The sequence below is a fragment of the Diabrotica virgifera genome, chromosome 3 (genome assembly GCF_917563875.1).
Source record: "Diabrotica virgifera virgifera chromosome 3, PGI_DIABVI_V3a".
Classification (NCBI taxonomy): domain Eukaryota; kingdom Metazoa; phylum Arthropoda; class Insecta; order Coleoptera; family Chrysomelidae; genus Diabrotica; species Diabrotica virgifera.
This window is the reverse complement of record NC_065445.1, coordinates 112940534-112955726: the sequence shown is the minus strand read 5'-3', so window position 1 is coordinate 112955726 and position 15193 is coordinate 112940534. Positions and strand designations below refer to the sequence as shown.

General features: G+C 32.9%; 1 protein-coding gene across 3 annotated transcripts in view; it reads left to right on the top strand.

Moving 5' to 3' along the window:
- LOC114327449 (glutaminyl-peptide cyclotransferase) overlaps window positions 1-15193 on the top strand; it is an 84116-nt gene that overhangs the window by 44306 nt on the left and 24617 nt on the right. For all 3 annotated transcript variants that reach the window (XM_028276073.2, XM_028276072.2, XM_028276071.2), the window contains one exon: window positions 4492-4633. In XM_028276073.2, coding sequence (XP_028131874.1) covers window positions 4492-4633 — 142 coding nt within the window. The remainder of the gene's footprint in view (window positions 1-4491; window positions 4634-15193) is intronic.

Sequence of the window (15193 nt, the reverse complement as noted above, 5' to 3'; positions counted from 1 at the left end):
ATTAAATTAAAATTAAATATCATTAAATAAAATAAAATTTCATAAAATTGAATAAAAGTAAATAAAAATAAATAAAACTGAATAAACTAAAAATAATAAATACATTAAAACAACAATTAAATTAAATAAATGTAAATAGAATCTAACAAAAATATTTAAAATTTAATAAAATAAAATAAAATAAACACTCAAATTAAATAAAATTAAACGAAATTAATTAAAATTAAATAAAATTTTATCATTTGCTGCTTGTTCTTTTCGTGTGCTCAGAACTTTTCTCCGGCTTGCCGTTCGTCAGAAAATTTCGGTTTAGAGATATTTTTTGAAAATTTCTAAAAATTTAAAAAATCATATTTTGCCCAATTTAAGTCCAAAAGTTAAAAAGTTGCACTTTTCTTCGATGAAATTTGTTGCTCGTTCTTCTTCTGTCCTCAGAATATTTCTACGGCTTAAGATATTTATTTCGGACGCCGATTGTGCTAGAGAAAAAATTTTAGTACGGTTCTGCTCGGAATTCAGCAAGGAGTATACCTACTTAATTTCGTATTTTTCACGCCATTTTTGTGAGAGTTATGGCGTCATGGGTAACCCCCTTATGACCTACGGATATGAAATATAGATAACAACCTACTCCCAGACCGGTCGAATATATCTGCCAAATTTCATAAAAATCGGCCAAGTCGTTTCGGAGGTGTATGGCAACAAACAGAGGCGGCTTTACCTATTGTGCAGGGTGTGCGGTGCACACGGGCGCCGGGATGTTGGGGGGCGCCGAGCGCCAAAGAGCGGGTCCTTTACTTTGTTTCAACATAAAATATGCTTTAAAACGATTAATGAAAAATTACATTGACACTTAAGCGCGATTTATAGATTGCCACTCGCCCGTCCAGATTAAAGATTGCCGTCCATTCCTAAAGCTTGAAGTCTTTTATTTTGTCGGTCTTTTACTTCCCACACTTCCGAGTTGTACAGGACAATTCCTTCCACGATAGTTTGGTAGATTCTTTTCTTTGTCTGATTTTGCAATCCTTTACTCCACCAAATGCCAATCAGCTGTTTTATAGCTTTTCTTTCTTGACTTATTCGATATTCTATATCTTGATCGCATGTGGAGTTTTTGTCAAAAATAGAACCTAGATATTTAAATTTTTCACATCCTTTTATGTATTCCCCTTCTAATTCTAAGTCTTCAGTATCACTTCCGACTACAAGGTATTTAGTTTTCTCAATGCTCATTTCCAAACCCCACTTTCGTTACTCCTCTTTCAATTTTCTAATCATGTAACTGGCGTCTTCTTTATCAGCAGCAATCACAACTTGGTCGTCAGCAAATATCAACGTATACAAATAAGAATCTCCTACTGGTATGCCCATTGTGTGGCATTTCCTAGTCCAATATTCTAACACATGTGTAAGGTAAATTGTAAATAAAGTGGGCGACAGACAGTATCCCTGTAAAAGGTCTTTCGAAGTTTTAAAGGTATTTGAAAGTTCCGTTCCAATTCCTGTTGTTGCATTAGCATAGAGATCTTTTATTGTTTGGATCTATTTTCTATTTAAAGTGGTTATTTGTAATACCTTAAACATTTTTTTCTCTGGGAACGGTATCGTATGCTTTTTTTAAGTCTACAAATACCATGTGAGCTTCCAGATTTCTAGCAGAACGTTTTTCTAGTAGTTGCCTTATGCAGAAAATGTTATCTGTGCATGATCTTCCTGCCCTAAATCCACTTTGATCTCCGGACTCTTGCGACTCCTTTTCTATCCGTTTCTTTATTATACGTCCGTACTGTCTTCCAACTGAGCTGGTCACACCAATGCCTTTGTAATTACTACAATTTTTTCTACCACCCTTTTTGTATGTAAAGGTAGTTATGGACTTTTTCCACTCAGAGGGCAGGTCACTATTGCCTGAAAAGCATGAGTTGAATATTTCAACTAAAATTTCTTTTGCTTGTGTCGTGCTGTGCTTGATGAGTTCAATTGGAATACCTTCGGGACCAGGAGTTTTATCGTTTTTCATTTCTCTTAACGTTAGTTCTAGTTCTTCAATTGTTATATCTTCTAGTTGTTCCAGTTTTTTCATTCCAGGTTGTTTGGGTCGATGATAGTTTGCCTTACATATTCCTGTCTATTCTCTTGCAATAGGTTTTTAAAGTATGTTTCCCACTCGTTTATATTTATAAGGGATATCTGGCATCTGTCTTATACGTTTTGTCTTGTATTTGATATTGTTCTCCAAGCTTCTCCGCTTTTTTTCCTCCCATAAGAGTGTCTAATTCTTGACATTTCTTCAGCCACATATATTCTTTGGTTTTAATCACTTCTTTTTTTGTTTCCATTCTTATTCTTGCATAGGTTTTTCGGTCTTCTGAGCAATTGGTATTGAGCCATTTTTGATATACTTCTTTTTTCCCTCGTCTTTTGTTTTAAAGAATCTGTAAACCAAGGGTGATGAGTGTTATTTGAGGATTTTTCTCCTAACGCTTCGAATGCAGCTTCATGTAAGCACTTTTTTAGCCGATCATATTTTTAAAGGTTCATTTTAAAAAGTTCTTTTTTAATTAAATATTTTTAACAGATTTGGGTAGGTTGTTCTGATGCCGTGAATACATATTGGCTCCCGACATCATTTAATATTGCATTATTTGCATCTGGATTTTTGTTTGCATTATAAGCGTACCTAATACCCTCTAATACTCTATGTACTAGTACTAGGTAGGTAATACCTATTCAACTATTCCATTAATTTTGACTGCGCGTCTACCAAAGGGCGCCAGGGCATCGACTGCACACGGGCGCTACATAGGCTAGAGCCGCCTCTGGCAACAAACATTGTAAAAAGAGCATTTTATACATATAGATGTAAAATTTTTGGTGGCTACTAAAATGACGATCTAAAACCGTATAAACCTTCCCTGAACTTCCCCAAATAATTCAACATCAAAATTAGCCAAATCGGTCCAGCCATTCTCGAGTTTTATCGAGACTAACGAACAGAAATTGATTTTTATATATAAGATATTGATTTTTGGAAGACAAATTATTCTTCATAAGCGCCTTGCATGACATAAAACTAAAAATGTAACCAATCCACGAGGAAAAATTTCCTATAGTTGGCTGTATACCATTACAAAAACATAAAATCCTTTATAAAAGGAATATTTTTTAAAATCCCCATACAGGGCTACATTAAAGACAGAACTAGTTTTCGATCGGTTGACCGATCATCATCAGTGCAATCTTAGAATCTACATGCTAACCACCAAAGTAAAAATATCTGGGTAAAAACCCTTTACAATTGATCCGTCATCGGAACATATGAAAAAGATGTGAATTATAACATGGATGAATAAAATATCCAATGTTTTTCGCCCGAGGTACCAATGAGCTCAGATCGTCAGTATCGTCAGATAGAGCTCATTGGTACCTCGGGCGAAAAACATTGGATATTTTATTCATCCATGTTATAATTCACATCTTTTTCATATGTTCCGATGACGGATCAATTGTAAAGGGTTTTTACCCAGATATTTTTACTTTGGTGGTTAGCATGTAGATTCTAAGATTGCACTGATGATGATCGGTCAACCGATCGAAAACTAGTTCTGTCTTTGATGTAGCCCTGTATAGGGATTTTAACAAATATACCTTTTATAAAGGATTTTATGTTTATGTAAAAATGTAACCGTTGGATATACATTTTTTATAGACCTGGATCCCGCGTACCAAAAAAGTTGATTAATAGCAAGCTGAAAATTTGTTAATAGCCTAACGGTGTTTAGTCGGACAAACTTTGATGTACTAGAACACTGAAACACGGGAAGTTTTAATTGTGGAACAGGTTAAAAATTTGGAACGTCAGACTACCAAAACGTTCCATGTATTTTGTCGGACAGAACTTCCAATTGATTTGTTACCATTTCATTAAACTCTCATGCAAAAAGCAGACTGGTGTTTATCACCAACTGGGCACTTTAATGAGTGGAACACGAAGAACATGTCAAATGACAGGATTTATATTGGTGATAAATAGCAGTCTGAATTTTGCATGAAAGTTTAATGAAACGGTAACAAATCAATTGGAAGTTCTGTCCGACAAAATACATAGGGCGTTTTCGTAATCGGACGTTCCAAATTTTTAAACTGTTCAACAATTAAAATATCCCCTGTTCCAGTGTTCCCGTATATCAAAGTTTGTCCGACTAGACACCGTTAAGCTATTAACAAATTTTCAGGTTGCATTAATCAACTTTTTTTTGGTACGCGGGATGCAGGCCTATTAGACGTATACGAGGTGTGTCAAAAAATGCAGAATTAGTTAAAAACTAAATTAGTTTTATTTTTGACAATTCTGAACAACAATTTGACAAAAGGTAACAATCAAAGCGTTTTCCATGTGATTTTAACTTGCTGAGGCCTACTATTCTACTGTTATTAACTATTTAATTAATTTATTTTTTATTAGTTAAAATGATTTTTAATTTTTAGACGTACCGATTCTCCACTTAATATCAATACCTTTCGGATCAATTTGGCACACGGAATACGACAATCGAGATGCAATAGAAATGAGTGTAGTGGAGAATATCAACAAAGTGTTGAGGATCTTCGTGGCAGAGTACTTAAACATGTCAGTACCCAGATATTAGTTAATAATCTCAGTACCGAAAAAGTCTATATGAGAAGTATAAATCGTATAGGCTTGCATAGTTATTTTTAGTTTTCTTTCATACCCTTGGAGTAATTTTGAATATTTATTACTTCTATATTGTGGTTAAATGACAAAAAATACTTAAGAATCTCAGAATAATCTCATAAAAAGTTGAGTTAACGCTGTCCGTTTGATGATATAGATTTTGGGCATATTTTTGGTTGTAGTTAGTGATACTCTTTACAGTTTTGATTCAGAAGTCAGGTGATGTAGTAATTAGGCAAATACCATGTGCTTGATACATTCCTCTAAAACCTTGATACATTCCTCACAGTTCAATGCCCTAAATCCAGACCGATTTAGGTAGACTACAAAGGACTTTTCCGCACTGCGACTGAAAAGATTTTTTATGTTTCTTTTTTCAGTAAACTTGAACATACATACTTTGTTTTGTCTATTCGTACTCTCTTATGCACTGGAATGCACGAGCTCAACATGCTCCAGTTATTATCAAGTATACAGGGTGTCCCCGAAAATAGTTCGTTCCTTAAAGGTATAGATAGAAGGCTCAATGTAGAACAAAAAATTCTTATAACATTTTTTTTCTAAATTCAGCCGTTTGACCAAAAAACGAAAATACATTTTGATATGAAAACTGAAGTCTGGCAACAACGTGTAATTCAAAGTCAGTCACAATAGTAGGTTTCTAGGTCAGTAGTTGTATCTGGTAGGTAAAATAATGTAAATATCAACCAAACCTTCTGCAGGGGTCTATAGTGTTTACATTTTTTAACCCTGTCCGTGGTCGTCCCCTTCATCAAACAAACCAAGAATTTGGTTTGTTTGATGTTATTGGCATTGAATATTTGGCATAATTCGTTATCTCGTTTTATTCTGAAACAAAAGAACGGGTATTTCTTATTTCTTAACAAGTAGGTATTTTGGGTATTAAACAAATATTATATCCATAAGGATACATAATGGGTAAAGTATGCAATATTTTATGAATTACCCAGAACACTAAATGGAGAGGCCTATAAATTTCTTGTAAAATGTTTTGCCAGTACTTCTTGAAGTTCCTTTGCAAACACGACGTGAAATGTGGTTTCGTCACGACGGAGCCCCAGACATGTGAAAAATCTTCAGGATACCACGTTTAAAATTATTCCAAATTTCAATAGATTTCAGAAAAACATTACGTAGGTACAAATAATTTTTCCTAGGTGCATTTACATTTTAGGAATTAAACCATAGTTACTTAAGTAAAAGTTATAATTTATGTAAAATTTCGAACCCTAATTATAAAACCTTAATTAATTCAGATAATAGCAAAAATGCCAAATTATTAAAGCAAGAAATAATTATTTTGCAGTTAGATACCTACCGATGTCAACAACCCCAAAAATCACACCTAAAATAGTAAATAAACAAGGGGTTCCATTAGGTTAAATTTTCAACAGTCACAACAAGTTCTTCTACGCTACGTTGCCATGTCATTTAAATTCATGAAAATAAAAATTCTCTTATATGGAGAACAATGTAATTTTTTTCTTGGAAACGGTTAACGTTAGAAAAAAATGTTATAGGACTTTTTTGTTTTAAATTGTGTATTATAGCCATACCTTAAAGTAAGGAACGCACTATTTTCGGGGACACCCTGTATATATAAGAAATAAATATGTCGAAACATAAATATATTCGAGATTACCTCGAGGGTGTGGAAAATACTATATATTTTTTATCTTCGATAGAATTAAACATTTTTGATAAAAAATTATCCTAATTGTTGGCACATACCTACCTGTTCTTTACTAATAATATTATTTAGCATAAAGCTTAGAAAGAAGCTTATTAGCCAACCAAAATTATATTGAGGATTCGTAATGTGCTCAGAATGACGTATTTTATTCTCTTATTTGCTATCTCTATGCGATGTTCATTTTCAAAATAACCTTGACAATACTTTCAAGTTTCTTCTAGTTATATTCTGTATAAACATGTTGTATTGGTAGGTCCCCTACCAATACGTAGTACAATCAATCATATTTCCTTTTCAATTGTTGGTAAATTTCTTTTGTCACTGCCATCTCTAAGTTCGTCGTAATGAGTCATGCGTATACGTGTGTTTGATCAACGTGTATACTTGACTGGCTAGAGAGAAGAAACGAAGAGCATTACTGTAGTTAAACATCCAATTAGATGTAAGCTTGTAGTGGAGAACAAGCCTATAGAGCAGGTCAACCAATGCAAATACCTCGGTGTAGGTTTATCCAATTACCATGACCCAGTTAGAGGCCCAAGACTGCAGATAAATAAGGCCGCAGTCAGATCTGGATGTTTAAGAGATATTGTCTGGAATAACCCATATGTGCGAACGGACAGCAAAGTTAAAATTTATACGATTTGTATCCGGCCCGTAATGACTTATGGGTTAGAATCATCAATCAGATCAAAAGTATGCTACGTACAACCAAAATGGAGATCCTAAGAGCAATACGAGGGAATACAAGAAGGGACAGAATAAGAAACATCACCAGTGAACAAAGCGGTGTACAAGATGTAGTGAGATGGGTTAAGTAAAGATGAAGAGAGTGGTTTAATCGTGTAAAAAGAGGATGGAGGAGCATAGTATACCAAGAACTACGCTAGAGCGAAAACCAGCTGGCAATCGACTACCGGGGAGACCACCAAAGAGATGAGGATATAGCTGGCAGTCTACTTGTCAAGGAATACTTCAACAATGGACTAAACGATCTTCGGATCCACAACAACAACACGAAGAAGAAGATACAATTGATGTACCTGGTTTTTTAGTAGTATTTAAGTTTACATAAGCACTGTTTGTCGACTCGGTAGCCCACCGAGCCGACAGCGTTCAATTCACTGTGAGGCGGTATAGCGGTAGATGGCTCTAGTCATACGTCAGCCAGACATTTTGCTAACGTGTAGCATAAAATACAAATTATGTCCGTGACTTTGAATTGCATGTCAGAAGTGAAAAATTGGGTCTGGCGAATGAGGAGTACAATGATAGATCTTTCCTCGATGAAACTCATTCTTGTACCCTAGAAGTCAATGGCCTCAATGGTTTTTAGCACTCCTGTAGCATTGTAAATTCTGTTTACCATAAAATTTTGTCTATGTTTAAAACGGGGGTAGAAATGTGATAGGGTAATGGAGAATTGATGAAAGGATTAATAACTTAACCAGTTGAAATATAGATTTTTTTAAACACAGTTAATAATTTTCAATTGCATTCTTTGAAATTAGTTTGTAGCCTTTTTTCTTTTTAACACTAAATCATCGTATAGAAGTGATTTCATTGTAATTTTATTATTTTTATATGAAAAGGGAAGTGTCAACATTTAAATATTTTGTTGCTCATATTATTATTGGAATGTTTAAATCTATTGATATTACTAATATAAAAATAATACAATATAAAAAAGGTATCGATATCTTATTTATTGGTGCACATTTTTTAGAATTTCATATTGATAACCAGTGATTACCAGTGATTAATAATAAATAAATATAATTGTAATATAATGAAAATGTTTGTATATATTTGACTATTTAAAAAAATAACAGATTGTTTTAGGCATGTTGCATTTTAGCTATCGAAGCTTTAATTTCTTATTTATACTTTGATAATTTATATCTAAATTAGTGAAACACATACACTTTTTAATACTTCGCTGATATTTATTAAATTACTTAAGCACTATATATGTTTATATTCAAAATGTCAATCAGTGACTATTATATTCTTTTTTGAAGCAAGTTATTTAATTTAATTTTCTATTCTAAGTTATTTTAGTTATTAACTAAGCAAGTATTTTAATATGTAACTTAGGAGAAAGGAAAAAAGGAACAGAATTTTTAAACACAAAGTAACGACCGTAACAAAAGTGTTTTAGATCAGAAACTAATTAAATGTTTAGGGTCTGGCTCTACAGTAGGGTCAAGTTTTCTGTGTATAAAATGTTTTTATACCGAGTGGGTGTCAAATAAACCAAATCTTTATACTATTTGTATGTAGTTTTACCGCGTACTAAAGTTTAATATCTAAAGTGGTGAATGTAGAGATTCCCATTAAGGGGATGGGTACGTTTTCGGCTGCAATGCCATTCAAATGGGGATTCATTTTTTTCCAATCCCGAGAAAACTAATAAGTATTTTTGAAAAATTTAAACTCAGAATTAAAGATTACGTTATTAGTGAGGGCCGAAAGTCTCTGAGAACTTCTATAATGTTTATTTTAATAAGTTGCAGAAGTGAAAAACTAAGAGAAAATTTAGTGTGATTTTTAATTTCAAATATCTCATTCAAAATAATCTTTTTATTTATTCTAAGGGACTTTCGGCCCTCGGTAATAATTTAGCCTTTCATTCTGTGTTTAAATTTTTTAAAAGTATTTATTAGTTTTGTCAGGATTCGAAAAAAATGGACACCCATGGTAATATTTTCCAAATCTATCTTTGTCTTACAACGCACTCAGTCGAATAGAATATTGTCAGCATATTTTCAGTCAGACAGTGACAATCAGTGATAATTTTAAATATTTGACATGGCATCGGGAATATTTTGAGTTGTTGATTAAATAATATTGATATTAAGTGTATTTGATAAATAATTGATTTAAGACGTGAAATTAATAAAAAGTTATTTATTGTGTATTATTTGTGGAAGATCCAAGCAGAGAATACATCAGGATATATTCTGTGATCCAAGTATTTTGTTGTTAAAGATGTTCAAAATAATTGTAAGCGTACCGCGTACCATAGTAACAATAAATTATTAAAAAATCACTTTAACACTTTTCCTCTTTTTTCGATTGAGTATTAGTTTTTGTTGTACATATAAATTATTACAATCACTGAATACATAGTTAGTAAAAAAATTATCACATTTATTATCTGAATTAATAATTTGCATTTATACAAATAACAGTTATCCAAGAACATTCAAAAGCCATCTCTTTAAGCTAATGATCACATTTTCAAGTAGAATGACATTCTAGTAATGTTTACATATCCATACCAGTGTGAATTTTACTACACGTAATTTGCCGTGTAAAGACAGGAAAAAGTAGGAATAGCTGTAAAATATTTGCGAATTATGTAATGATGGCCTTAAGGCTATCCCTACTTTTTCTGTCTTTACACGGCAAATTACGTGTAGTAAAATTCACACTGGTATGGATATGTAAACATTACTAGAATGTCATTCTACTTGACAATGTCATCATTAACTTTAAAGAGATGGCTTTTGAATGTTCTTGGATAACTGTTATTTGTATAATTGCAAATTATTAATTCAGTTAATAAATGTGATTTTTTCACTAACTATGTATTCAGTGATCGTAATAATTTATATGTATAACAAAAACTAATACTCAATCCAGAAAAGAGGAAAAGTGTTAAAGTGATTTTTTAATAATATATTGTTACTATGGAACGCTTACAATCTTGAACATCTTTAACAAAAAAATACTTGGATCACAGAATATATCCTTATGTATTCTCTGCTTGGATCTTCCATAAATAAGAAACAATAAATAAGTTTTTATTAAGTTCACGTCTTAAATCAAATATTTATCAAATACACTCTCAATATTATTTTTTGCACGATTGATCATTTTTGACTGTTTACCGTGACAGATTTTACGTCAGTAGGTGACATTTACTAGCAACTCGACGGTAAGTAATCCAACTCGACGGTAAGTACTCCAACTCGACGGTAAGTAATTCACTTACCGTCGAGTTAAAAAATCTCTTAATTTTAATTTATTTTTTGAAAGAATAAAGAAAACTAACGAATTATTTATTAATATTGATAATATTGAAACTTATGGTACAATTTGTTAAATTATTTAATGAAATCCCACTTGTTTGGGCTGTGGTTTCACTTCTAACAGAAACTCCTGCAGAATCGCATACATTAGTAGTATCCAACATTTTTTCTCTTCAAATACGCGATCAAAGTTGAAAACTTGGAAATATCAATGCCATCATAAAGAAAAACGGTGGATTTAATCATTGAATATTCTACCCAGAGGCTTCCAGGAGCTTTCAACTGCATATGTCTTTGAACGAAATATGCCAATAGAGTCTTTTCTTCGATTCTTAAATTCTTGCCTTCGCACCATTTTTTAAAACTTTGGTAGGTATTTTGATAACGGATTTTGGATTTTTCGGGAATAATTGCGGAACACCCTTCTTCCCAAGCCCGTTAAATTTCTTCAAATTCACTTTCGCTCGTATTTTAATTTATAGTAATCAAAATTGTACTTAAAAATATTGACAACTAAATAAAAACTCAATTCTCCATTGTTGTTATGCACCCTAGTTACTACCTAACAACCAAAGTATCTATCTTGATAAAATGAATGAAACTAGTCAATATGACGAAAATGTTTAATTTTATAATTTATAATGGTATCAATCGTGCAAAAAACGTTATAAGCATGTCGAACGTTAAGGGTAACCGATCTCAGACAATAATTGGGGTCGTCGCTCCGCTTCTCCTCCAAACAATTGTCTTCGATCGGTATAAAACCCTTACCGTTCTCCATACTTGATATACTATAATCAACAACTCAAAATATTCCCGATGCCATGTCAAATATTTAAAACTGTCACTGTGTCTTATCATCATATTCTATTTGACTCAGTGCGTTGTATGACAAAGATAGCGAATGTTTGATTTGGAAAATATCACCACGGACATGGTGTCCATTTTTTTCGAATCCTGAAAAAACTAATATATATTTTTAAAAAATTTAAACGCAGAATGAAAGACTAAATTATTATCGAGGGCCGAAAGTCCCTTATAATAAATAAAAAGTTTCTTTTGAATGAGATATTTGCAATTAAATATCACACTACATTTTCTCTTAGTTTTCCCTGTAATTTATTAAAATAAACATTATAGAAGTTTTCAGGGACTTTCGGCCCTCGGTAAGAACGTAGTCTTTCATTCTGCGTTTAAATTTTTCAAAAATACTTATTAGTTTTCTCAGGATTCGAAAAACATGATTCCCCATTTGAATAGCATTGCAGCCGAAAATACGTACCCATCCCCTTAAATATTATAGGCAATCTAGAAATACCTAAGACATAGAAACACTGGTCAAAACTTTAGCATGACGAATAATTATAATTTTGAAGTAAATAAATTTATACACCTGGATTTCCCCAATCTTCTTCTTCAAGTGCCATCTCCGCGACGGAGGTCGGCAATCATTATAGCTATTTGGACTTTGGAGACTGCTGCTCTGAAAAATTCATTTAATGTGCATCCGTACCATTCTCTCAGGTTGCGCAGTCACAATATTCTACGTCTCCCTATGCTTTTTTTCCTTGAATCTTTTCCTGAATAATCAATTGGATCAAGTTGTATCTGTCTCCACGTGTAATATGTCCGAGTTATTCTAATTTTCTTGTTTTGATGGTATTTAAGATTTCCATTTCTTTATTAATGTTTTTCAGAACCTCTTTGTTTGTGACGTGTTTTGTCCACGATATTTTCAGAATTCTTCTGTACACCCACAGCTCGCATAATTCTAGTTTTCATTGATGCCGCATTCAAGGTCCAAGCTTCCATTCCATAAAACAGAGTCAAGAAAACGTAGCACATAGCCAATCTAACTCTTAGCTCCAGCGTCAAAGCTCTTGTGTAGAACACTTTTCTCATTTTGTTAAAATTTGCTCTGGCCTTTTATATTCTGATTTTGATTTTCTGGAAGTAATCAGCTGTGGAGTTAATCATTGTTCCAAGATATGCATATTGGTCTACTCGTTCGACATTGGTTCCATTTATGAAGAGATTCTCATTATTTCTTTGAGTTTTTGATATTCTCATAAATTGTGTCTTCTTGACGTTCATTGCTAGACCGTATTCTTGTCCAAACCCCGGTATTTTGGTAACCAGCCTCTGATAGACTGGGAGATATTATACAGAAGTTCAGCCACGATTTTCTAAGTCCTGCCTTTTGCCATACTGAAGGGTAGACGATGTACTTACAATCTGTGGAAACATTCACAAATTTCCTGTGACATTTTCCTGTAAAAATTAGATTTTCCCAAAAAATAAAAATAGGGTTTTGCGATGAATTTCTAAGTCCTGCCATATCCGTAGATAGACAGGATACTATCGATTTTATGAAGAAAATTTTTTGGGCAGGAGGGTTGCAAACGGGGTAACGGAGTATATATGTATACAAACATGTAAGGAAAATAATGAAATTTTCATGATTTTCTAGGTCCTGCCAACTAAATAAACTAAACATATTTATTTCAAAATGCTCAAAAAAAATATTGGCATGACGTCACCTAATGTTTAAGTATACTTGTCCCTTGGAAAATTCTGCGGAAAATTTTCACCCTGATTCCGTGATTTTCTTAGTCCTGCCTTTAAAAAGTTATAATACGTAAATACAATCAATACCTTTTCGGTACTCGGCAGGAAGGTTAAACGGTTCTTTTAAGACGGCAGGAGTCCTAGATTTGTAAGAAAATTCGTGAAAAAGTCAATGATTTTCAAGTCATGCCATTTTGCATATGTTTCAGGAATCTTAATATAAGTCTATTTACAAAGAGGCAGGATGGTTTTATGGTTATTTTGTATACAGGGTGGGGCATTAGTGTGACAAAGTCAAATTACTCGTTTGTCGTAAGATATACGAAAAAAGTTAATTAGGTAAAACATGGGCCACAGATAGGACTGTGATTTAACAGTATTTTCTAATATACAGGGCTACCCGTTTTGACAGGGTGACACAAACTTATGTTTTTTTAAATGGAATACCCTGTATATTTTTACATTTTTGGATTCTACTCGATGTTCTCTTTAATAAAATATAATGTATTGAAATATTATACGAGGTAGTTTAAAATATAATTACGTTTTTTTGTTAATTTTGTAGGAACATTCACACCCTATACATATTGTTAGTGATATGATATCCAAATTTCTATTAATTTATGTTTAAACGATTTTTAATATAGTCTACTATTTGTCAGTTATTAATAGTATATTAAAATGTTTAATTTTAGTATACGGGGTTGGTTGAAACTCGGAATGAGTATTTTCTGAGTTTTCTTAAATGGGACACCCTGTATTTTAGTATTATAATAAAATGATATTTTATGGTACCTTTTTATTTGTTAAGCATTTTCTATACCATATTTATATACTAATTTCGGCAGTAAATTGATACAGACAGATTACTCAGGTGGTTTTTGGGGTTTCTGAACAAGAATGTCACATTAGAACAGATCTTTACCTAGTGCTCGGGGTGACTGATATACACGCCATATTCTTAAATTTCGAGGCTTTCAGACACTAAAGTGATACAAGTAGATTGCTCGAGGAGTTTTGTGGTTGCTGAACATGAATACGCCATCAGAATCGACCTCCAAAAACCCTCTAAATTCGAGATCAGTCACCCTGGGCACCAGGTGCTCCGAGGGTCGGTTGTAATGTCATATTCGTGTTCGGCCATCCCAAAAACCCTCGAATAATCTGTTTGCTTTAATTTATTGCCGATATCGCACGAAACTCCAGAGACGTGCCTTAGCAGCAACTCTGGGCACTAGGTGATTCGGAGGTCGGTTCTGCTTGCGTATTCGTAGCTCCATAAACCTCCCAAATAACAAAATTTTGCCATTAATACACTGATTTTGACAGGTTTATGCATTTTTGGATGCATGTTATGCACTTAAATGCAATTTCCACCCATTTTTATATTGTACACCTTTACCTGATGTTATCCTGAACACAATGCAAAAAGTTGCAAGTAGATAGGTGCTGTATTTAAAAATCGATTTATTCTGGTGTTGTTAGTGTTAGGACATTTTGCTATCAAATATAGGAAACAATATCAGGACAATATCTACAATCCTACAATATCAGGAAAACCAGTTGAGTGCGGCAACTTAGCGCCTGTTACTCGTACATGCGTGTGTATTTTGTGTTCGAACAAGTAAGAAGGCGGAATAAAATTGCTATGCAACAAAAATATATTGATAACAATAAACAACGTTTCATGAATATAAAACGGGCAAAACAAATCTTAAAGTCCGCCTACCAATGAAAAGAGTGTGATTCATGCTCATAAAACATTTTTATTTTCGGAGAGTAGCATAAATGGCCGGACGTCTATTTGTTTATCAGTTTTATTTCCATGAAACGTGATTTACGTTTCATGTTTCTTTGATGTGCCAATAAGTTATGAGATAAAAAATATCCGTTGATCTACCCAAGACGGATGCCTATGACCAGTACTAGAAATTCACAATTGATAAAATCGATTCATCTCTGGAAGAGAAATAAACGTAGCAGTTTTCGTTTTCCTCAATAGAATTTTTCTAAATTCTTTTAAACTCAAAAAACCAAAAAACGAAAAATTTTCAAATCGATTTTTCTAGAGAACTGCGTATTCTTCTGAGTTAAAGCAAAAGTACCTTTTAGTACAAAACTATCCCAGAATTTAATAATCCAGTGTCAGAAATGCTTAAAAGTTAGACAGAAAAT